Raw genomic sequence first — 25,773 nt, 5'->3', positions numbered from 1 at the left:
TTTGAGGAATTGTATTGACCGGACCATACAGGCAGTCACCAGAAATTGAACAGCGCATGAGGGTTAAAGAGTGGCAGGTTTTTTTTTTTTTTTTTAATCTATATCTATCTATCTATCTATCTAAAATCTTTTTTTTATTTATTTTAAAGATGTTAAGATTAAAACTCCAAGAAGGGGAAGGTTGGGGCAAGTTTTGAAAAAAAGCAAAGTGTCCCCTCCCCTAACTCTTAGGAAAGCACACACTCCAAATTTCTCTCAAAGACATACTGATTTAGTAGTAGAAAAGCTCAGAAATCTGTGAATGAGGTTTTTTTTTGTGTTCAATGACTCATCGGAGAACTTTGGAATAGTTTCAGGGCAGAACACTGCCATCACCTCTGCCAAGGTCCCAAACAGCTGGATTGTCTTATCACTGAGATCTGAAGATCTTTGGCAGATGGACTCAAGAGGATCAGCATGGGATTACTCCACTCGGTTCCAGTGATTAAGTACATTTACTTTCAAAATACACATCTCTTTTCTCAGCAACAAAACTGTATAATGTGTTTTTTCTGACCTTTTATTGCACAACAGATATTATAACTGAATCCAGATGTGGGGCGAAGAGCAAAGGGACACATTCCATGTGAAATACAGTCATGTTTGTTTGTTTCTTGCTCACCCATGCTAGTTAATGTGTAATATTGAAATGCTCTCTTATAGGCGTGGCAGTAGTGCTTTACAGCCAATGCATATATTGTCGAGATCTGCGAGAGGGTACAGAGTCTAAAAACCTTCAGCAAGGTCCCTTAGCTCACTTCATTCTTGGAGGTTTCTCAGAAGGATCAGAAATGGCCAAAGGATCTTGCATATCCAAGGCTGTGGCTGTCAGCATTGGGGTCATCACAGTTTCTTCTGTTGGTGGTTTAGTGTTGATGGCTGTGATGTTCCAAATTCAAATATCGGATAACCCTCCAGTGAAGCCACCTGATCCAACTAAACGTCCAATTATTCCAACAGATCCTCCATCTAACATCAGGCTTTTTGACTATTTGATTCCTGAGAACTACAAAGTCTCTCTCCAAACGTACCTTTACGGAGCAATACCCAACAACTACACAGAACAATCCTTCTTTTTCAAGGGGAGCTCAACTGTAAGGTTAAAGAGTATGAAAGAATCTGGAGCCATCTATCTTCATGTTCACAACCTAAATGTGACGAATGTGGAAGTGAGAAAATCTGATTCAAATGAGAAATTATCAGTGAAAGGATATAAAATTCATTACAGTGAAAGTAATTTTCTTGAGATCCAACTCGGGGGTAAATTATCTGGAAATGGGACCTACTATGATCTTTTCACCGCCTTCGAAGGGGAGCTTTTTGAAGACTTGTCTGGGTTGTACGCGAGCCGGTACACAGAGCCGAGTGAAGATGAAGATGAGGAGGATGAAGAAAGGTAAAGATTCAGAATACATTGTATCAGGAAATATATATATATATATATATATATATATATATATATATATATATATATATATATATATATATATATATATATATATATATATATATATATATATATATATATATAAGTGCTGCAAATCAATTAAAAAATGAACTAATTAATCACACATTTTTTTTCTATAATTAATTGAGATTAATCGAGATAAAAAACATTGGAGTTTTTAATATTTTTATATTGTAATAACTTCACTGTTACTCTCCAAATTAAAGTAGCAACAACTTAAAGACAGTATATTTTAAGTATTTTTTATGAATGAAGGCCAGTATTGCTGATACTAATTGATGATAATAATAATAATTAAAAAAAATTAATTATAGACATTCAAGATTACAGTATAACAGAAAGCTATACGTTTCAACAACAACAACAACAAAAACTTTTAATATAAGTGAACTTAAAACAATCTTCACATAAACCCATCTGTGCCATTCAGGTTACAGAAATTGGATAACGTTATCAAACACTTCACAGTCTTCATTGCATAAATTATAAATTAAATATAGATTAATCCTTTATAAGGATACAATTTTCTCTGTTACCTTTATTTTTGATTAACATTAATGACAAATATCACAGCAACTGGTTTATTAGGCTGCTGTGACTTTAAGATCTGCCGCTGACGAACATGACGCAGATCTCACGCGCATCTCAACACTTTAAGGTATTTTAAAGGGTTACTTCACCCAAAAAAAAGAAAAAAGAAAATTCTGTCATTTATTACTCACTTTCATGTCGTTCCACACCCGTAACACCTTCGTTCATCTTCGGAACACAAATTAAGATATTTTTGTTGAAATCCGATGGCTCAGTGAGGCCTCCATATCCAGCAATGACATTTCCTCTCTCAAGATCCATTAATGTATTAAAAACATATTTAAATCAGCTCATGTGGGTACAGTGGTTCAATATTAATGTTAAAGTGACGAGAACATTTTTGGTGCGCCAAAAAAAAATAAAATAAAATAAATAACGAAGGTCTAACTGGTGTGGAACGGCATGAAAGTGAGTAATAAATAACAAAATTTTAATTTTTAGGTGAACTAACCCTTTAAGATGTTATTTAACTCATATAAGACTGCTCTCATGAGGATACTCAACAAAACGGGCATTTTGTCATAATTCTGTGTGGTGTTGTTTGTTTAAGCGCGAAAGAGAACTCGACACTGGCACGTGTCTTTCTGTACACGAGCCGTGTGTGTTTCATCAAAGTCCCTTTAAGACAAGTCATTTCACTCGGCGGCCATCTTTGAAACGTCTCTCGGGCATCCTGGGCATCATGCAATCTCTTTGAATGGGGAAACATCAAATTCTCCAAAACTGTTCGCCAACCTTACGATTAAATTTCATATTTGAAATCACCAATGAAATCTAACAACAGCCGGCTCATAAATTTAGTTTTCTAAACGCTCGAATCATGACAAAAAAAAAAACTATTTTTCAGGCTGGATCAAGCTAATGCGCATGCGCAAACCTAAATGCGCGTCTCTTCGGAGGCGCGAGTCTGACTGTTTCTATGGAAACCAGTGATTCTAACGGCCGCTGAAGTGACGCGATGACTTTACCAGTAGGCGATTGGCTCTTATTTAGAAGGCGGGACTTATTCCGCCATATTGCGCGCTACACTGTCTCCCATTCAAAACAATACGAGTGACACGTCTTTGGTTTCATTCACAGACTGCGCGTTCTCGTTTGTCTTGTGGCACTTGAATGGTTTAAAAGCATTTTCGTGAATAAGAGCGTGATGATATAATGTAACGCTAGACAAATTATGACCAAAAAACGGATGATGCCTTAAAAAGTTTGAATGTTTTAAACTGAAAAAAAAATAAAAATAAAATAATAATAATAATTGTATGACTATAGGCCTATTACTGACAAATTGTACGTGTGCAGGCCTACTTATTTGCATGTATTTGGTCACACTAAACTTTCTCTTCAATTATTATGTCTTGTCCAGTAAATTGTTTATTTTAAGAAGCTTCCTGAGATTTTTGTTACTCATTTCTTTTATAGGCCTAAGTATGAAATCACCATTGTGTAAATGTATTATGTACATACAGTTTTAATGACAACATAAATCCAGAACATGATTTGCATAAATACTTCTCCACAAACAGATTCCTTGCCACCAGCCTGTTGCAGCCCACAGATGCGAGGAAAGTATTTCCGTGCTTTGATGAGCCAGCTCTGAAGGCTGTGTTTGAAATTACTATTATCCACAGACCTGGAACTCATGCCCTGTCCAATGAAGATAAAGAAGGTTAGGATCCATATTAGTTATTGTCAGGCTTGACAAAGTCAACATCTCACTGTACATTAGTGAAAGAACATATTTAATATCACATTTCAAATAAAGGTTTAAAAAGGTTTTGCAGGCAGCAGTGCAATAGAATATCCATTTTGGTTTCCCCAAAGAACCTTTCAGTAAACAGTTTAAAAAGAACTCTAAATGACCTTTTTTCACTATAAAGACTTTTTTTTTTTTTTTTTTTTTTTTTTGTGGTATGAAAAGGTTAAATGGATGTTCTTTGAGGAATCAGAGATGCCAGTAAAGAACCTTTATTTTTTAAAAGTGTAGATATTTAGTCCTCATGTCTCTAATACAGACGACAATGTCAGCAAACTGCAACCAGAATTTAAACAATGTAAACAAAACAAAAAAATCAAGGTATTTATGCTCTGTGTATAATAATTTTTGTTTTTGCTTTTATCATCAGAGGAGGATACGATACAAATAGATGGAGAAGATTGGGTTGTGACAAAATTTTATCCGACCCCCATCATGTCAACTTATCTATTGGCTTTCACTATATCTGATTTTGAGTATAAAACAGTTCCTTCTCGGACAAACATTAATGTATGTTGCTTTTATTTTTATTTAAGACACATGAGTGCTGGCTTTTTTGTTATTTTTTAAACGTTTAACAAATTATTATTATGTGTTTCCAAGATATATGCCCGGAAGGAGGCTATCAAAGCTGGCCATGCTGACTATGCAGCAGAAATAACACATGATATTCTGACTCATTATGAGAAAATATTTGATTTGAATTACCCACTGAAGAAACTAGGTGAGTCAATGGTAAAAAAAAAAAAAAAGAATGAGGTTTTAATGGCACTTTTGAATTATGTGGATTATTTTAATTTCTTGCATCTATATATGTGGAAGAAGTTCACCACTTATTAAAGGGATAGTTCAGCCAAAAATAAAAATCATTCATTCAATCTCAAAGCCTTTTTAGGGAATACATTTTGAAAAATGTCTGGGGGTTTTTCCCATACAACAAAAAGCTAAATGTTTTTTTTTTGTTTGGTTTTTTTGGACCCCACTGACTTTCATTGTATGGACAAAAGACAAAATAGCTAATGTGTTCTACAAAAGAAAAAAAAAAGTCATTCAGGTTTGGGAGCAACGTAAATGAGAGAATTTTGGTCTAACTATCCCACACACTGAACAAGCTGAAATGAGTCTGTGTGCCATATAAAAGACATGGAGGATCACAAGCAAAATTTGTTTTATTACAGATCAGATTGCCCTGCCAGATTTTAGTGTCGGAGCAATGGAAAACTTTGGCTTAATTTCATATCAGGAGTCAGGTTTGCTGTATGACGAAGATACGGGATCAACCTTTGATAAGGAATGGGTGGCCACTCTGATCGCTCATGAGTTGGCACATCAGGTAAACATATTCATAATCTTAATACCCTATTGTATAATTCATTACTTACTAAAGTTTACATAGGGCTAGATATTTCAGCAAATTGCATTGTTAGTCTAGCTGTGCAGCAGTGACAGCCTAAAAATAATCAGCTGTACATTGCCCTGGTTATGACATTAATCAAGTGGTGAATTAAAAAATATACAGAAGTAAACAAACATAACATTACCATAAACCAAAATTGCCAAATTGCCATTTTCAGTAACCATGCAAATAAATAAACACATACAAAATGTATGAGAAGCACTTTTTTCTCTCAAATTTATATTAGCCTATTTATTTTGCTATGACTATGCATGATTAAAATTAACTGCATTTTATTATTTACATTCTGCATTTTGATGTAGGTCTTAAAGGGTTAGTTCACCCAAAAACTACTATGGCAGTAAATGGGGGGTGAGATCTGCTTGATTACAAACATTCTTCCAAATACTGTATCTTCCTTCGTGTACAGCAGAACAAAGACATTTATACAGGTTTGAAACAACTTGAGGGGGAGTAAATGATGACAGGATTCTGATCTTTGGGTGAACTATCCCTTTAAGAACATATTTAGATCGTCCACTTGAACTAGGGGTTAAGAGCCCCTTAAATCATAAATCTTTAAATAAATAATTTTTCCATTTCATACCTGTGCTTACTTTTAGTGGTTTGGAAACCTTGTGACCATGAGCTGGTGGAATGACCTTTGGCTAAATGAAGCATTTGCGACATATATGTCATACACTGGGGTGGAAAAGGCTGGCTGGGACTTGGTATGTTTTTGTTTATTTTAGTGTAATGATTTTAACAAATACCCAGCTTAAAGGTGCTAAAAAGGATGTTTTGTTTTATACATTTTTGCAATATTACTTGAAACTGTCTTTACTAACTGATAAAAGACTATTAGGTGCACTGAAAGGAATAATATTAATATACATCATCTGTGCACGAGGTAGGGCCTTAAAAACATCAGGCAAACGTTTACGTGATCATCGCATAAATGATTGGCCCTCTGGCTTGTCAATTACTGCCATTACGTTCCTTGTGAAAGATGTGCGCGGCTGCGCGCTCCAGTAACTTTCCACACTCCACAGGCGCCACATTCAATGTTTTTGTCAGGAGACAGGAGTAACAACTGCAGATTATGAGTTACCTGCGGTGAGTCCGACATAATGAATCCACTAACACGACACAGCGGATGGCGGTGGTAAACACTCGTGTTCCAATAATCGTGCACAAGTTTTGGGAGGCGTTCGGGTTGTTCTTACGTATGCGCACATTTCAAAAACTCACTAACAGTCTTTGGTTTCTCAGTCAATGAAAAGATCCTCTTTAGCACCTTTAATGCTTTCTCTTTTTTCATTTCATCAACCTCCTCTGATGATATTGTTCATTTGTGTTTTCAGAAAGATCTAATTGTTCTCAGAGAAATCCAGTCTGCCTTTCATGTGGATTCCTTGAACTCTTCTCATCCTCTCAGCTTACATGAAAATGATGTTCAAACTTTCTCTGAGATCATAGAACTTTTTGATGACATCACATACAGCAAGGTTGGCATATGACATCTCAATACAGTATAAGTAGCTTAATGTGCAGAATGTTCCTTTATGATTATTTTTAAAAACCTTCATGCTCTGTATATCCTCTAGGGTGCTGCTGTGTTGAGAATGCTGTCTGCATTCATGAATGAAGAAGCATTTATGAAAGGAATCAAGGTAAGCAGAAGTCAGGGGGAAATTATATACACTGTTGGAATGTTTGGAGGATTTTTTAATGTTTTGAAGAAGAAAGGTCTCTAATGGTCACCAAGACTGCATTTATTTGATCAAAAAATACATTAAAAACAGTAATATTGTGAAATATTATTACAATTAAAAGAACTGTTTTCTATCTTTTTTTCTATCTTTTGAAATTGATGGTAAAGCTGAATTTTCAGCATCATTACTCCAGTTTTTCAGTGTCACATGATCTTTCTGAAATCATTCTAATATGCTGATTTGGTGCTCAAGAAACATTTCTTATTATTATCAAGGCTGAAAACAGCTTTGCTATCACATGAATAAATCCCCAACTCAAATGTATATAGTGTATTAAATATTTTAATATAATATTATTTGTGTTTTTACAACTTATAATATGGCTTCCTAAAAACATATTATTTATGTTTTTGTGCATTATGTATTGTTTATGTATTATTTATGTGTTGAAGATTTTAAAGTATGGTCAGGATTGACTATCTAATTGCTAAATGTATATATTTTAGACATATCTCAAAAAGTTCCAGTACAATAACACGGTGTACAAAGATCTTTTGGATTGCTTGCAAAAGGTAAATCGAGGACCTATATTCTATTTTACAAGTTTAAATAATATGAGAGGATAATGACAAATATTTCCCACAATGTTTAGGAGACAGTTCAAAATCTGGAAGCCTTCATGAGCACATGGGTTGAGCAAGTGGGGTACCCAGTAATCACCATTATTACCCAGACGGGGGAGACTTCTCAAGAACAGTTTTTATTAAAGCAAGAAGCGGGCCATGAGTGAGTTCCAAAAAATCAAATGGCTGTTTACTTTAGTATACAGTATTATCATTAGTACTGATCATTTATGCACCATGGTATTTATAGAACTATTTAAATGAAAAGTCCCATGTTATTGTACTATTACCGTCTTAATCTCTAATTAAGCATTTTCCTTAGTCAAACAGATTTTTAAAGATTGTTTATTTTCTTCCTAACAGTATTCCATGGCAGGTTCAAATCATATACATTAAGTTTAATAATTTGGATGTGAAAACAGATTTACTAATACAAAAAGGTCCAGGTAAGGAACGAACAAACTATTCATTTTAAAATATAAGAATGAAACCTGCTAAAACAGCAGGCCTAGCTGTTTGTTGAAGCATTAACCCTGCTGCTCATTCTTCCTTCCTTATAGTTAAAAGGCAACATTTCATACTTTCCAAAGATCAATGGCTTCTCGCCAACATCAACTGCACTGGCTTTTACCGTGTGAACTACGATGAAGAAAACTGGAATAAACTTCAAATGCAGCTCGAAAGAAATTATAATGTAAGTATCTTTTAAGAAATATGTTATTAGCATCCTTATAAATCACTTTACAATTAAGGTGATTAAGTAAGTGAACCCAAGAGATCCGGTTTAACATACTTGACATAGGCTGTTCCATTGGTCTAGTGGTATCAAACTTCAGTAGGCTATTCAAGGGGGCGAGAGAGTTACATTCATGAAACCATATGTTATTACTCAGGTAAATTGAAATGAACATATATGAAATGGAAGTTGCTTTAGTCTTTTCGTGATGTATATCTGCGTGCAACGGCTTCTTGAAGAAGAAAAAATGTAGTGTGGGACTTGATCTTGTCCACCGGGAATTGATTGGATCGTTGGATTGTTGTGGTTTGCTATAGGCTTCTACTGCGTGACGTAATTACTGTACATAAAGCTCTGTATGCTTTCGAATCGCTCTTGCGGTACTTTGATGTCACCAGCGGTCTTCAAGTCGAACACACCTTAAATCTGCAGTGGTCAGGTGGTATAGCAGCCACATGGTACAAGTCGTAGCTCTCAGAAAATAACAAGGTTACACATTGTAATTACAAGTTCAACAAGTAAGACTTTTTACAGTTATCGTAATTACAGCATGGCGTGAACACACCTTTCAATAGTGGTGAATGGGAGACGACAACAAATTTAATTAGTGTAGCATATTCCTTTTTTTTTTAAAAATCCTTGATAGCATTTTCACAACTTTTCAAAAGAGAAAGTATAGAGAGATTTGATTACAGCAGTCAGAAGGGAGAAAGATGTTAAATTTGCCATCACTTTATCAACCGTTATATTAGAAACAGATGTTCATTTGTTTTGTTTTTTTGTAATTTACTTTTAATTTTTGTAATTTAAGGTATTATAACACCAATGTAGCATTATGGATGTATATTAATTTTTAAAATTTTTTTTACTAGATTCGCTATGTAGATTACTAAATGTGTCATCACAGTCCGAGAAAAGGGTCCATTCAAAGACTATAGAATAACACGAGACGTGTCACTTGTATTGTTTTGAATGGGAGAAAGTGTAACGCGCAATATGGCGGAATAAGTCCCGCCTTCTAAATAAGAGCCAATCGCCGACTGGTAAAGTTAACGCACATTTAGTCTGCGCATGCGCATTAGCTTGATCCAGCCTAAAAAATACTTTTTTTTTTCTCATGATTAGAGCGTTTGGAAAACAAATTATGAGACAGTTGTTGTCAGAATTCATTGGTGATTTCAAATATGAAATTTAATCGAAAGCTTGGCAAACAGCTTTGGAGAATTTGATGTTTCACCATTCAAAGAGATAGGAGCTGCATGGATGCCCAGGATGCCCGAGAGGCGTTTCAAAGATGGCCGCCGAGTGAAATGTCTTAAAGGGACTTTGCTCCATTGCTGTGATCTCATTTGAGTGACAGGTTGCCCTGCCCTCACGCCAGTAAAGACGTCATCAGAGAAGAGCTGTCACTACAAGAGGGAGGGGAAGTTATATTGATTAAAGATTACTAGAGCACATGAACTCGTCTGCATTGCGTCCTTTATTTGTGTGAAGTGTGTTCTGTCACTTACAAAAAATATTCCAAATCCAAGCCACAGAATACTGAATGTATTAAAATGAATGTACTAAATGTATCAAAATAGTGAGTGATGTTAAAATGTTATTCAACTGTCTTTAGGTCATTCCACTCATCAACCGAGGGCAACTCATTGATGACGCATTTAATCTTGCGAGGTACATTTTTCATTCAGCTAATTTGATAAAGAATTCTATTGTTTCTCTGGGTTTTGTTGCTGTATATTTATCTTATAAAATTTCTATAAAGGGCTCATCGCCTCAACGTCACTATTGCACTAAGCCTAACGAAGTACCTGGTAAATGATACGGAGTATATTCCATGGGAGTCAGCACTGAAAAACCTGGAACATTTTGTCCTTATGTTTGATCGCTCTGAGGTCTATGGTCCGATATCGGTGAGCACAAGGAAACAGTTTAATTGAACACATACAAAACAGAGAATAAATGTGATGATTTATCTTTAACTGTACATTTATATGTTTAGAAATACCTACGCAAGCAAGTCACAGGACTATATGAGTACTTTGAAGAGTACACAAATAATGGAACCATTCCTGAGAAACACACTGACCAGTAAGCATAATTTTTGTCTTACTTTACATATATTCTGTTGGAAAACTAGTAATCATTCTTTGTTTTTTGTTTTTCTTTAGGTATAACCAAGTAAATGCTATTTCGGTAGCCTGCTCCAATGGCCTTCCTCAGTGCATAACAATGGCTACAAGTCTATTTGAAGATTATAAGAATGGCACAAATATGTAAGTTGCGTTTTTAAATTTAAATGTGATTATTGTAAATTACAAGATATGCATGTACGTAAGATATTGACTTGAAAGTTTTTTACTTTTAGGATTCATCCAAATTTGAGGAGAGCAATCTATTGCAGTGCAATAGCTGCCGGTGATGAGGATGATTGGGAATTTGTTTGGAACGAATACCAAAGATCTACGGTCGCTGCCGAGAAAGACAAATTAAGATATGCCCTATCATGTACCAAAGAAATCTGGCTGCTAAACAGGTCAGGGCAGTGATTTGAGCTTTATACCATCTCAATGGCCAATTTGTTTCCTTGATACTCACTATTGATGTTTATAATCCAACAGATATCTTGAATACACTCTTGACCCTTCAAAGATAAGAAAGATGGATATGGTCTCTACCATAAACTACATTGCCAGAAATGTCGCCGGCCAGCCTCTCGCCTGGGATTTTGTTCGTGACAAGTGGTCCTATATCACCCAAGAGTAAGTTATGATTCAGATAAATATTTAAATTCACTGAAAGGAAATTGGATTTAGTAGCAATTTTCACTCAGAAATTGCTAGTAAATTTCACAATTACAAAGAAAAAGCGAGTAACATACTGAATTAAACATGACACTTTGAAGGAGAAAGACTGAAATTGTATTTTTAGTAAAACATACACCAGTACTTTACAACTTAAATGAAACCACTCTTAAGTTCTTGTGCAAATTACATATCCTGAAAAACATGTTCAGTCGGTGTCTTCGTTTGAAATAAATGATGAATTATGAAATATGAATCGGGAATTGCCAGAGCAATCAGGAAGTTATAACACCCAAGTTACATAAAAGTATCAAAGATAAGCAGCAATTCAAGGTCCAAAGGCTGCCTTCAGCTATAAATGAATGATAGTCCTAATTGTCTAAAAGGTTTTATCTCTCAGTTACTTGGAAACCATAAGCATACAGACATGTGACTAACAATAATCTCTTTTGGGCAGGTATGGAGCAGGAATCGTTTCCTTAGGCAGTCTACTAGATGGCGTGACACAGAGATTCTCCAGGGACGTTGAACTTGAAGAGGTGCTGTTGTTTGGTTACTTTTGGTTACTCTCTGACTCTTTCAGTTATTGTAGAGGAATGATAAAGCCTAATAGTTGATTATGTCTCAAAAATTGTCAAATTGTCTCTACACAGCTGAAGCAGCTTCAGAGGGAGCAGGATAAGGATGACCAGGGGCTCGCAGCTCGAGCTTTGGAGCAGGTCATTGAAAGGACAGAGGCCAATATTCAGTGGGTGAAAGAAAACAAGGATATTGTTAAGGAATGGTTCAATGGAGAGCTGTAGGATCACTGAGTTTTTGTAGGCCTGCACAATCAAAAACAGATGTAAAGGCATTCCACAATGAAAGCAACACCCTCCTGTGGTTCTGAGATGGTTTTCACTCGAGAATTATTCAAGCTTTAGAAGAGAAGAACAAAGAATGTGCCATTTTAAAATGGCTACATAACACATTCCCTGTGTTATGCTGAGTGGTTAATGCCAAATCTATTGTGAATATTAGAGAAAAGGCCAAAAATGAATGTTTAGGACAGTTTAATTTATTTCCTTTAATATAATTTAGTTGATATTACTGAGTATTGTTTACAGTGATGAAATCACATCAAAGCACATAAACATAAGCACAAAGGACTATTAAGTTATTCTTTGTATGTGTATAGTTTATTTTAATTAAAATACATATTATGAAAGGTAGTATTTTGAGATATTACCCTTTTATTAAACCAGAGCTCTGATTTTGTTAATTACTGTGATTGATGATATTAAAAAAGAATGACAAAGGTTAATTCATGAGACTTCATATTTTTTAAATATGTAAAACATGTAAATCTCATGTAAAGTCAAACATGTAAATCTTTAAATAAAGTGTTTTTTTTACAGAGCTGTTACTTTTGATGCATTAATTCTGTAATAGATGTATTATTATGATTAAGGATGCACTATACATATACATATATACACACACACATTTTATTGTATATATATATATATATATATATATATATAAATGAGTACACCCCTTACATTTCAGCAACCACTTTATTATATATTCTCAAGGGACAATACTATAGAAAGGAAAATTGGATATACTTTAGAGTAGTCAATGTGCTGTCATTGCAATGTTGTGATGAACTGATTTTAGTGTTTTAAGATAGTGTGTAGAATTTTAGAATCAGCCAATAATCTGTTATCGGACATAATTTAAATATATGTGAATGTATATTTAAGATTATTAAATATTATAAAACACACAATATTCAATTTAAATTCAATTTAAGCTTTTATTGACATTTCAGAGACGACACAGAGGTGCTACAATATGATAACCACATACACTTATAAAATAAAATTCAAAAATAAAAATAATGCATAGTCTTTATTAAGTTTTTATTTTAAAATGGCACTTTTGCTGTTTGTTATTTTTTCACATAGCATATGAATACTGACTGTTAGGTCTTGTTTTGTGGCGTAAATATACATTTGGAAGACAAATAAGGCACTGTGATCCAATCCAGGAAGTTCAGGGATGTCATTCAGTCATCCTGAAAGCAAAATCCCAAACCACATAAAACAGATGTTACAGGTTTGCACAATAAAACTCCAACAAATCCTTCACAGGATCATTGCATTTGTTTGACTTCGTCTTAAACCTCTTGACAACAGAATAACAGGAAATGTTTAAGAGATTACACATCTGTTCATGATAAACCCATTTCCAAAACAAATCCATAATGTGGTCAGAGAAAAACACAAAACATGTTCAACTGAGCAGAGAATCTTACCCATTCTTCATCATCAGCTCCCTCACCCTGACCGACACTCTTCCCTGTCTTTTCCTGATCTGATTTGTTAGCCATTATTTTCTCTGTCCACGATGCTCCAGCGTTCTCATCTCCTGCAAAGTTGCACTTTGTCACTGTACCACTGTCCACTTTGGCGAAGGAAACTAGGCAGACAAAAACAGGCAGAACAGCACTTGTAGTCACCATGATTTACTTAGAAGTACATCCTATTTTCAGCATTGTACTCACAAATAAAGGGCCCATCTCCTTTTGTTTTAAGACGGATTTCTTGACCTTGCTCAAGCTCTGTTTTGTTCATTTCCACCTCTGTGATCCAAAATGCAAAGGCCTGACCAGGACAATGTTTTGCAGTCATTTTAACCAGCTGGTCCTTATTTACAATATCACTCAGTTGGCGCTCATCTAGACAATCTGTTTCACCCTTAGCCTCCACTTCTGGAAAGTTGAGACACAAACAGATACATTTTGCTCATAACAGGCATATAATAGTCTGCTGCAATATATGGATATATTTTTTGTAAATCTGCATATTACATTTACTTGTAAGTTTATTCCAGCTTTTATTATTTAATGGTACAACTGAATGTTATTAAAAACAGGCCGCCATTGGAAAGCACAATAAAAAAATGTCATATCAAAACCGAATGTTTCTACAGAATGCACATTATGGCTACTCACTGAAGGATGACATTAGATAACCTGTGTTGACCTTCCTGGTATCGCTGAAGTTAGGTTCAATCTCATTTCCTTTTGAATCATATTTTCTGCGATGGATTCGGCTTGGTTTGATGTACAAAACATTGTAGCGCTCCTGAAATAAACACAATTTAGATTTGAATAAAAAGGATACTACAAACTTGCAGGACAAGCGACAATAAAACAATTGCTGAATCACTAAGAGTCGTGGAAAACATTATATTATCATTTTATGACAAATAAAATAATATACTCGACTGTTCAAACGTTTGGGGTCGAACCAATTATTAAATGTTTGTTAAAGTCTCTTCTGTTTACCAAGGCTGCATTTATTTGATAAAAATACAGTAAAACAATAATATTGTTAAATATTATTACAATTTAAAATAACTGTTTTCTATTGGAAGATATTTTAAATGTACCTGTAATGCAAAGCTGAATTTTCAGCATCAGTACTACTCTAGTTTTCAGTGTCACATGATTCTTCAGAAATAACTAAGGCCTGAGCACAGATGGTGAGAAGGAAATGCTATGTAAATGCTCATATGAATCGCATTTTTGAGGGCCTAAACATGCTTGAAAACTCATGAAACTTTGCACACGTGTCAGAAGTGGTGAAAATTTATGTCTGCACGTCAAAATGACTTTGCAATATTTCTCCTGTATTTACTCGCTTACATGCATGTCACCCACTGTTCATTGTTTTCCTAAGGCCAACGGGTGGCGGACGTGGCCCCGGGTGCGAGGCCCCTTACATCGCATTATATTTTATTATGCTGATGTGATGCTCATATTATTATCAATATTGTCATTTCTTTATTATTCTCTATTATTTTATTTTATAGGTTTCATTGTGGACACCATGATACTTTTTCCAGGATTATCTGATGAATAAAAAGCTCAAAAGAACAACATTTATCTGAAATGGATTTTTTTTTTGTAACAGGTTACCATAATTTTATTGACCCCAGACTTTTGAACGGTAGTTTAAATTAGTCAATGATCATGATTGCAATGAGATTGTGAGATGAGGAACAGTTTTATGGTGCTTTCACACTTGGTTCGATTGCCTGGACCGAACCAGAGTTTGATTGCTCCTCCCTCCCCCTGCGCCCACTGGACTGTGTTCACATTATATAGAGGGTTTGCATCGACATCACTTTCCCGCCGAAAGCGCGCTCCCTCAGCTGGACTGAGTGGCAAAAGAACCTGCTGCATGACTGCGAAAACGCAAGTAAAACAAACGATTACACTAAAGGATGGACTCTAAAGTGTTTCTTACAACTTGTCAAATAAACCTAATCCATGGATATTGACATGCAGCCAGGAGTCGTGTTTCCTGACATTTATGTGTGCCTGATTTCGACGCCGGGGAAATAGATAAAGCAAATCTGCTTGTAAATATTTTATAAAACTAAAATATAGGTAGGTTTAAATCCATGTACTCACTTAAATCAATGTTATATATATCGTCATATTGTCCAGCCCTAAAACATATATAGTTTTATAGTATAGTTTTTGTCAGTTTATATAAAAACACCCAATTATGCAGAATATAAGATGGAAAATATTTAATTGATGAGTTGTCAAAATAATATATAACAATTCAATATATACGGTATGATTTTACCTCAAAATCCAACAATTCCACACAAAATAATAACTGCAAATCCATGTTGGACTCTGCTGGAGTCGAGCTGTTTCTGTTAATTGCAGTGATCCATTTGCTTCTTTTTTCTGTAGCTCTCGGCAGTCTTTAAATATATACCTCGGGTTTTGTGCCAAAGCTATTTGTACAATCAGTCGCAAAGCTCTTTTCCGTTTTAGATGTGTTTTGTGTGTTTTTCACGACATTCACGCTGAAAACCAATTCTGCCACTCAGTCTTTTGCCACTCAGTGGGCGTGACCGCAGCGTAACGGTCGACAGTGACGTCACGTGCATACCCTGGTTCGTTTGCGTAATCAAACCAGCAGCTGTTTACTACGTTGCTTAGTAACGATGGCACAGGAGAAGTGCAAAATGCATAACGTTGCTCTCCTCACTTTTATATTTTTGTTTTTGAACCGTTGGCTTTGTTCATAACGGCGTCTATCTGTCGCGAATGTAGAATGCTAAAGGCGAGCAGAAATGAGAAAAGCTACGCTCTGTTTGCAGCACGTCAGTTACGCTCGTCTGGAAAGTGAGTGAAACACACACACAAACACACATTTTTATCAAATTATACGGCATTAATAGCGGTTCACTTCCTCAATTTGGTACGTTTGCATTCATATCAGAAGCGAACCGTACCGGAGTTCACTTGAGCCGCACCCCAGACCACCCTTTTTACTCGGGTACGGTTCGCGCATGCGCACCCGAGTTCAGAAGACCGTGTTCACATCATCCAAACGTACCGAACTCTGACGTCAATCGAACCCGGGTGCGCACCAAAAGTGCTAATGTGAAAGCACATTTAAGTTATCGAATAAACAAACACTTCACCTTTTTGTTGTTCACATCTGTGATGACATGGCGTGACATATCCACGACCGCCCCCTCTAAAATGACACCATGGCCACTGGAAAGTGAAAATGATACATAAAACACAATGCGAGAGCAAAAGAAAAAAAATATATACAAAAAGGCAACGCCAGTTGCAACTTTTATACTTGCTATTACAAAATTTATGAAATATTCAGAACGAAGCCGATAACATAATAATTTACTTAATTATGTTTTTACAGTATTAGCCATAACCTATGTAACTATAGTATTTAGTGGTTATCCATATATTTGTAATGGAGACGAAGAGAAGTAAACCAGGCTGTGCATTTGATGTCGACTACTGCAAAAATCAGGCATAGCTACACTTTAAAGTATTACCTCTGATGAACTACTGGATCCCATGTGGAGCAAAGTTTCTCATTATGCACAGGTTTGTTTAATAACGCAGTGTTGTCATAAATGCGACTCATCTTCTGGCGATTTTTTTGATTTCGTCGAAAGCTCAGCCACTTCCTGGTTGCGTCATCATGGAAATCTCTATCCATTCAAAGCGGAGAAGGAAGGCAGTGTGCTTAACTTCAGACCTATTTAACAAAATTAAAATGAGATGTAATGTATGGCTTCAAAGAGATTTATCCCTAATTGGAAGAGCTAAAGCAGAAGAGATATCAAGATCTGTTTATGTGTCTTTAGCCTTATGCTATCTAGTGTATACAAGATAATAGACAAAATGTTTATGTATTTTATGTAAGCAGAAGAGTAAAGGTGGGATATCTGTGCTTACCTTTGAAACCTTGAATAGTACATTTAATGTTAATTGGTTGATTAAATTAATGAAAGACAAGGCCAGCATGTGCTACACGCGTTGGGTGGCATATATCTTTTATTGAGATATGATTATAAACTGATAAACTACCCTGAAATTAGCTACCTTTCACAAACAAGTTTTATTAGCTTAGATGCTGGTGTTTAAATAGTACAATTTCTCCCCAAATAAATATATTATTTGGTATAAGAGAAGTATTCAATATAAAAATAGATCTCTCTTCTATAAAAGGTGGTATGAAAATATTATTTAATTAGACAACTTTTAAATTCAGATGGTAATTTGTTAACTTATAGTGAATTCTTGGATAAATTGGGTTTCCAGTTACACCAAAAGAGTATGCTGTTGTGTGTGACGCCATTCCTCAGCAAGTTATACCTACTACTTTTTTATTAAGAGCTTTTGGAAGTGATACTTCTGAGGCAATATATGTTAAAGACAGCATGTTTATAGGTGATATTGATAAAATATGGTGAAATCGCTATTCATAAATGTTCATTGTGGAACAATGTATTTAGATATATAAACTGGATTAAAGCTTGGAATATTTGTGAAAAATATTGTTTAAAAAGTAAAGTAAAAAAATAAAGTTACATTCAAAGTTTTGCATGGTGTATATCCAGCTAAAGGTGTGTTAGAGAGATTTCATTTGGATATTTATCATTCCTGTTATTTTCTTTTTTGTAAGTGTGTATACACTAAGATTTTTGGGTGAATATGAAAAATTTTAGGGAAACCAAAATTATTTTCAAGTTAAATAATTTTGATATATTTTGATATATTATTCAAAAAAAAAAAAAAAAAAAAATTCTTATGCAACTTTTTATTATTTTGGGCGTTCATAAGAAGAAACAGTCAGAGTCATTCAATTTCTCCAGGAGATTAAGGACTACAGTACTTGTTTAGAGAATATTGTAAACAAAAAAGCAAATTAGAGTTTTTTTTTTATTAATAATAAATTTTGTACACTCTAGTATTTTTCTGTACATTTCTGTATATTGTTGTATATTCTGTTCTGTAAATTATATAAAAAAAAAAAACGCAATTTAGCGATGCGGGAAAATGTGTATGTTGTAATTGCTGCCAATATATAAATAAATGTAAAATAAGAGTTTAAAACGAGAAGTGAATTATTTTTTGCTTATGTTTCATCCAGTTGTGTTTCCTCTTTTTGCAAATCAAATGGCAATCAATATGAAAAGTCAAATATTCATCATCAGTTTTATGATAGTAGTGAAAACAGTTTCTCTGTTATTTGAAGTGTGTGTGTGTGTGTGTGTGTGTGTTTTATATTTAGGGAGGTACAAGCATCTATCAATTTACTATGTTTTCTAAATATATTGTTTTTGTATTATATATACCATTTTATATATATTATCAATAGTATTGACTAAACTGAGCATACAGCACTTTGGGTAGATTCTGACCCATATCTATTTGGAAAACACCATATTATGATATTTTTATTATTATTTAATGGAAATATTTTTGTTTTGTAAAATATATCACATTACACAATCAAATTTACACAACACATTACATAAAATAAATCACTAACACTAAATCACTAGCAGTTAAACACACGCAATAAAAAACAGCCATACTCTATGGTAGCACTCTATGGTAATAAAGATAAACCCATAAAGCATATCATATATTTATTTAGAATTTATTTATTTGCCCACATCTACATACTTTGCTCTCTGTTATGGCTCTGAAAGGACATTTCCTGTCTGAGATCTTTTCCGGACACATAAATGTTAAGCCCTGGCTTTTTTAAAGTTAGTCCCTGTGTTGGACTGATCTGCTGGTCGCTTCTTTTCTGAGTTTGATGTGTGTTTGAGACTGACTGATGAGCCACATTGTTTCAGGATCCCCTGTAGAAATGAGTAAGAATACAAAAAATATATGACTAATTTTATTATTATATTTTATTAAATGTTATTGTCTCCAAGGACAGCTGAGACCAACTTACAGTAACAGGCAGTAAACTGCCTCTAGATAAGCTTAGATAACGTCATACCTCTTCTTCTAAGTCAACTTCACTTGTTTCGTGCCTGTATGAGCTGTGTGGACTCTGCTCTGAGTTTCCACCTGTAAAAAGCACCACCTCAGAGATAAACTGTCCTGATCATTGCAGTGACAGCCACAAAGTCTATATAACGCACAATAAAACACATGTCCAGTAAGTATTTAGAATCAAAACCCTTTGCTCACATGCTATGAGTCAAAATGCTCATGACTCGCTTGCTTGTCAATATCTGCTGTTTTACAGCAACAATAAGACTTACAGTGTTTTGGGAGGTCCTGCAGCTGGATATTTAACCACACATTGCGTCTCTGAGCCCATTCACCAGGGGCTTCCACCTCATAAAGACGGTCTCGTTCTTCTTTGTGGATCCAGAGATACTTCTTGCAAACTGTAAACAATTATTTAAACAAGTTGTGTAAGCTTTGGATTAATACCAGGCTTCGATAATAACAGATAAGAGTGGTTTTATTAACAGCCAATGAAACCACTGTTATCAGTTCAAATGTAAACTATTAATTTAGCACGCACGGAACAATAATTTAGGCAATTACTTACAGTTGTCACTCCCAAAACATAGCAGTTCATAGATATTTTGGTGCCCATATTTGGCTGGGGCACCAAACTGGATTTTGATATTGAAAAATGCCTTTTAGTAAGGACTTAACTTTGGCTTGACTGAACTAAAGAATATATATATATATATATCCAGCAAGAATGCATTATATTTATCAAAAGTGATAGTAAAAACATATTTAAAAAATTATATTTCAAATAAATGCTACTGTTTAGAATCTATTCATCAAATAATTGTGAAAAAAAAGTATCACGTTTTACACAAAAGTATTAATAAATACAATTAGCCCCCTTTAGTTATTGTTGCTAAGTACGTCCGACAACGCCACACATTTTGTTCTCACGCAGTGAAAAATACATCATGGAGCATCCTGGTGAAGGGTTAATAAGAAGAAATATTTTTTGAGCACCATATAAGCATATTTAGAATGACTGATCGTGTGATACTGAAGACTGGAAGACCATCACAGGAAAAAAATAGCCTACATTTTAAAATACACTGCCCTCCAAAAGTTTGGAAACACCCCTGGCAAAGTGTGGTTTTGGACGATATCAGCATAAATCCTTATCATTTTTTGGTGGAAATACATTGCAATAATTTGACATTATCATTGAAGACCAGCAATAATAATTTTCATTTTGATTACATAATAATGTCAAAGTCAGACATGCCCCTTTGCCAGCTGTGATGCCTGGTTACTGGTTTAAACTTGGCCCAAGTTTGTAAAAGATTTTTGGGTCAGCACACCTTAATAGCTTCAACAATTGATTGCCAATTATGTTTAGAATACAATGAACCAATCAGAAGCCAGTTTAGGTCAGATAGCTGCTAATGGTGGATATTTTGAGGAATCGAAAATTTAATTTTTTTCTGTGCATAAACTGTTTATGTACTAAAATTGTTTTTGTAGTTTGTGTTGTCCCTTATCAGTGTGAAATTATCACAAATTAAAAAGGATTCATGCCAATATTGTCCAAAACCCCACTTTTCTAGGGCGTTTTCAGACTTTTGGAGGGTAGTGTATATTAAAATAGAAAACAGTTATTTTAAATTGTATTAAAATGTTACAATATTACTGGTTTTACTGTATTTTGATCAAACGAAATGCAGCCTTGGTGGTTAGTATAAAAAACTGAACGTTAGTGTATACATACCTCCATACATGCCGGGAGACATAGGAAAGCTAATTCCCAGAATGCCCTCAGAGGGCTGGGATGAGCAGAAATCCTCCAGCATCTGTAAAGCAAGTCCGGTCCTTCTCCAGTGAGAGCGAACAAACACAGTGTCCAGCACAGGGAGCTGATAACTCTGACCAGTGCAGCCGTCACACAGGTTGCCTATGAAAAAACAACACAAAAAAATTGTAATCAAACCATTTAAAAAAAAAAAAAAATCTACACCAAATTTCTAAGCATGCTAGAAAAGCATGTTCTAAAAAAAGAAAATTACCCTTTTTTTTGACTGTGTAAAACCCAACCGCTTCTCCATTTTGCCAGAGAATTTTGCCATGTTCCCACATGGAATACGCAGAAAAATATAGGTCTTCTCCGAGAGGCCTTTCCTGAATTCCAAATATAACTTGACTTAGCAGGAATAGCACAACTCTCTCCATCACTGACTCCACCTGAAATGACAAGAACTGTCAGAGCTCTCATGGAAATTTTGACAATCATGGCATTTCTGCTCAAAATATTCCTAAATGAAACAAAGTTTGCCAAACTGTGTTACTCACTAACACAAGTCCACTTCTTGATTTGTTCGATGTCTTCAAAACATCACCAACAGGCCACCATTTGCCTTGCAAGTACACAGCAACCACTAAAAGAATAGCTATATATTATCAAAATGACATAGAATGACACAAAACAGGTAAGAGGGAAAATGCAGCATTCTCTGGACCTTGTGTTTCATCCTCAGGTGTGTGAAGAGCAAGAATAAAATGTGATAAATCACCATCTCTCAGAAATGCAAGCCGACCAATGTTCTCACTGGTAACTTCCACCTGTTATCACAAATATCACCCTTTTATGAGGAATTTAAATAATATCTGTCAAAATAGTGAGCTGCCAACTAGGACAGCATTGTTGTTGGCAATAATTTTGACACTATGTAACTAAATTATGCATTGCATGCAAGTGTATTTGTTCTCACTTTCTGTCCATGAGGAAGGGAGAAAGAAGCCATGGCACCATCTGACTGGACACTGGACATGTACTCGTCACATCCTGTGCTCAGCTCGCCATAATGTTGCACAGGTAGATCCACAGGGTAGGGTTTCACTGGTAAAACTACATTTGACATGTTTACAGTCAATAACACGAGGTTTTAATTCCACGATGCCATTATGGCACACTTTTCAACCATGTTGAACGACGTCACGTGAAATTACTTTATTGTTTGTGACAGAACTGCGCTTATGTTGACTGTTGATAGTCTGTCAGAGAGACATAGCCTAGATAGGCTACTGAAAAGTAGCGCGAGAGCATGTTTGCATGAAAAAACAACCCTTTAAATTCCATTTTAACATAATCAATGTTGGGAATACTCTTGGGAAGTCTGTCCTTACCTTTAAAACTATTCTCCAGTTTAGAGTTGGATTCCATTTTGATAGTTGTTCGACCTTTGAATGTTTCTAAACAGAACAACGCCATCTAGTGACTATGAAGGAAGAGAAATTCATTCATGAATATTTTAACAGTTCAGAAGTCTTCAGGTCTTCGTGGTTGCATAGACTGAGCTGAGACCTCCTGTTACAAACTGTATCAAATTCTGTGTTGCATTTTAGCCTGGAATAACATGCGTATAGTATCATATTACTGTATTTATCATCATCATCTTTAAGATTTATTATCATCATTATCAGGATTTATTCCTCATACAAAATAAATATACATAATTATCAAAAAGGTGTAGGCTGAAGCCTTAGCTTATTGTAACTAACCTTTTTCATTATAATTCCAATAAGCGTCACTTTCACTACTATCCCAAAACTAAAAGTTACATATATATTACACGTTAATACAATTGTATTAAAGGTGCCCTAGAACCAGTTTTTACAAGATGTAATATAAGTTTAAGGTGTCCCCTGAATGTGTCTGTGAAGTTTCAGCTCAAAATACCCCATAGATGTTTTTTAATTAATTTTAAATTTAATTTTGGGGCATCATTAACTATGCACTGATTCAGGCTGCGCCCCCCGCAGCTCTCAACTATAATACAGTGCATTTACAAAGTTCACACAGCTAATATAACCCTCAAATGGATCTTTACAAGATGTTCGTCATGCATACTACATGCATACATCAGATCATGTGAGTATGGCATTTATTTGGATGAATAGTTTGATAGTGCTTCGTGGCTAAAGCTAACATTACACACTGTTGGAGAGATTTATAAAGAATGAAGTTGTGTTTATGAATTATACAGACTGCAAGTGTTTAATAATGAAAATAGCGACGTCTCTCCTGTCTCCGTGAATACAGTAAGAAAAGATGGTAACTTTAACCACATTTAACAGTACATTAGCAACATGCTAATGAAACATTTAGAAAGACAATTCACAAATATCACTAAAAATATCATGTAATCATGAATCATGTCAGTTATTATTGCTCCATCTGCCATTTTTTGCTATTGTTCTTGCTTGCTTACCTAGTCTGATGATTCAGCTGTGCACAGATCCAGACGTTAATACTGGCTGCCCTTGTGTAATGCCTTGAACATGAGCTAGCATATGCAAATATTGGGGTCGTACATATTAATGATCCCGATTGTTACATAACAGTCAGTGTTATGTTGAGATTCGCATGTTTTCCGGAGGTCTTTTAAACAAATGAGATTTATATAAGAAGGAGGAAGCAATGGAGTTTGAGACTCACTGTATGTCATTTCCATGTACTGAACTGTTGTTATTCAACTATGTCAAAGTAAATTCAATTTTTGATTCTAGGGCACCTTTAACATACAAAGTGAACTAGCCTACACATTCTTAATTCCTTGTTACAGTTCACAGTTCCACCCCTTTATAAAATCAATGTTCAAAGGTATACACATCAAGGTTGTGTAAATATTTATATCTCTCCTCTGGGATGATTATTAGGCTTCTCTCTCTTTCTCTCTCAGAGCATTTGAAGTGTGAGAGATTAAAAGGTATTTTTAAATTGCTTAGGAGCTGGTTTAGAAAATTTGATGAGAATTTTTCTGATGAGGTGTTTTTTTGTAGGAATAAAGTATACATTTTCAAAAAGGAAAAAAAATGTGTTTATTAAATTAACTGACTGGAACGGCTAAACTGGCAGTGTGGAAAACACGGAAAAATAAAGGTTTGCAATTGTCCTGAAGAAATGTTTAAGCAGATAATAGCAGGGAGGCTAAAGATTGAATTTGAGTATTATAGGTTGACAAATGATTTATTGGGATGTTAATGAAGTGTTATGTATGTTACATGATGATCAGTTAGTTTTACATTTTTGAAAATGTTTTTAAAAGTGGGTTTATAATAAGTATACAAATGTGTTTTAGTAATGTTTTACCGTGACGTAAAATTGTATAAATAAATGTGTTGTTAAAACTCTCTCTCTCTTTCTCTCTCTGTCTCCCCCCCCCCCCCCCAAAAAAAAAATATAGCATTTAAGGTTAAAAAACAAACCCCATACAGTAGTCACAATGCCAACAAGACCATTTCCAAACTGATATTTCCTGAGTGAGAGGCAGTTTTGCTATGTCCAGGTTTTACACTGTCCACAAGATGGCAACATCATCATATAAATGTGAAAGAGACACATGGAAAAATACATTGAATGTATTTTTTAACAAACATATTCTGAGGCACATTCTTTGCCTGCAAAAACATGTAATAAGAACAAAAAAAATATATAGAAGGTTTAAGAACAAAAATATTTTAATTATTTTTTGTGATTCTCATTAAGTTTTTTTGTTTTTTTAAAATTCTAAATTGTTTTGATGAGAGTTTCATTCAATACAAATGCACTACTCTTTTCAGTGAGCTCCTTTTTGACTTTGTTTCACTATACTTAAAACTGCAATCATGCTACTGTACGCTCTCACTCCTGCTATGGAAAATGCATTCTGCGTCTGTTTTATTCCCATCTCCCTTCATCTCCATTACCCATAAACCACTGACTTCCCACTGAGAAATTGCAGACATTTCTGAAATTCCTTTCACTAGGAAAGGCTAGCTTGGATTGTTAAATATGCTTTTGTAAAGCTGAGAGTTTATCCTTTAAAAGGGATTGACTATCATTCGGCTGTTGAACTGCTGAGGATATTTGCCTTGAGCGTAAATATCACAACAACAAAGTAAATTGAATGCAATGCAAAACAGCTAAATGGTTTCTGTTTAAGATGTAAAACATGATCTAGCTTCACATATCAGTGAGTTTCATACTTGTTTTCCTTCCTTGCTTTGTCGTCAGGCTGTTTTTGTAACTCATGCTGGATTCCTTGAGTGTCTTCAATCCGTGTCACATGATCAGACATTACAAGAGGATTATGACATTGGCCTTGGCTATACTGAACCCTGGCCTACTTTGTAAAAGATGACACTGACAAAAATAATGTCATTCTCACTTGTCTAGACTAGATTATCATGTAATATAAACAAATATGAACTGAATGGCCACTCAGGATGACTTTCTTTCTTTTGTTTTTTTACCATAAGCTTTTAAAAATTAAAGGGTTAGTTCACCCAAAAA

General features: G+C 34.8%; 3 protein-coding genes across 6 annotated transcripts; 1 reads left to right on the top strand and 2 right to left on the bottom strand.

Annotated features, from left to right (window-relative positions):
* Positions 1-650: 650 nt before the first annotated feature.
* Positions 651-12,498, top strand: anpeplb (alanyl (membrane) aminopeptidase-like b). The gene is made up of 20 exons (XM_067390373.1): positions 651-1,435; positions 3,622-3,764; positions 4,222-4,361; positions 4,455-4,575; positions 5,030-5,184; positions 5,871-5,978; positions 6,612-6,755; positions 6,855-6,920; positions 7,469-7,534; positions 7,615-7,748; positions 7,949-8,031; positions 8,146-8,279; positions 9,940-9,995; positions 10,087-10,234; positions 10,324-10,412; positions 10,493-10,597; positions 10,690-10,857; positions 10,943-11,083; positions 11,583-11,664; positions 11,779-12,498. The coding sequence occupies exons 1-20, from the start codon at positions 831-833 to the stop codon at positions 11,926-11,928; spliced, it is 2,838 nt and encodes a 945-aa protein (XP_067246474.1). The 5' UTR covers positions 651-830; the 3' UTR covers positions 11,929-12,498.
* A 427-nt stretch (positions 12,499-12,925) lies between these two features.
* arpin (actin related protein 2/3 complex inhibitor) lies at positions 12,926-17,140 on the bottom strand. Its single transcript, XM_067390377.1, has 6 exons — positions 17,006-17,140; positions 16,625-16,700; positions 14,124-14,256; positions 13,674-13,880; positions 13,425-13,588; positions 12,926-13,184 (listed from the first exon to the last, which is right to left on the bottom strand). The coding sequence occupies exons 1-6, from the start codon at positions 17,095-17,097 to the stop codon at positions 13,176-13,178; spliced, it is 681 nt and encodes a 226-aa protein (XP_067246478.1). The 5' UTR covers positions 17,098-17,140; the 3' UTR covers positions 12,926-13,175.
* fam169b (family with sequence similarity 169 member B) lies at positions 17,092-22,710 on the bottom strand. Of its 4 annotated transcripts, XR_010895525.1 has the most exons (10): positions 22,626-22,710; positions 22,211-22,347; positions 21,959-22,061; positions 21,792-21,877; positions 21,509-21,683; positions 21,214-21,396; positions 19,745-19,873; positions 19,477-19,547; positions 19,149-19,330; positions 17,092-17,211 (listed from the first exon to the last, which is right to left on the bottom strand). XR_010895525.1 is itself a non-coding variant. In XM_067390375.1 (9 exons), exons 1-9 carry the CDS (start codon positions 22,708-22,710, stop codon positions 19,214-19,216), a joined length of 1,086 nt encoding a protein of 361 aa, XP_067246476.1. In that variant the 3' UTR covers positions 17,401-19,213. The 4 variants fall into 4 exon arrangements, 2 of the variants coding, with proteins under 2 accessions (XP_067246476.1, XP_067246477.1); XM_067390375.1 differs by lacking the exon at positions 17,092-17,211 and having other exon boundaries at positions 17,401-19,330; XR_010895526.1 differs by lacking the exon at positions 17,092-17,211 and having other exon boundaries at positions 19,267-19,330; positions 19,477-19,608.
* Positions 22,711-25,773: the final 3,063 nt, after the last annotated feature.

Source organism: Chanodichthys erythropterus, chromosome 7, assembly GCF_024489055.1.
Source record: "Chanodichthys erythropterus isolate Z2021 chromosome 7, ASM2448905v1, whole genome shotgun sequence".
NCBI lineage: Eukaryota > Metazoa > Chordata > Actinopteri > Cypriniformes > Xenocyprididae > Chanodichthys > Chanodichthys erythropterus.
The sequence above is the reverse complement of the archived record's forward strand: the minus strand, read 5'-3'. Positions and strand labels throughout refer to the sequence as shown.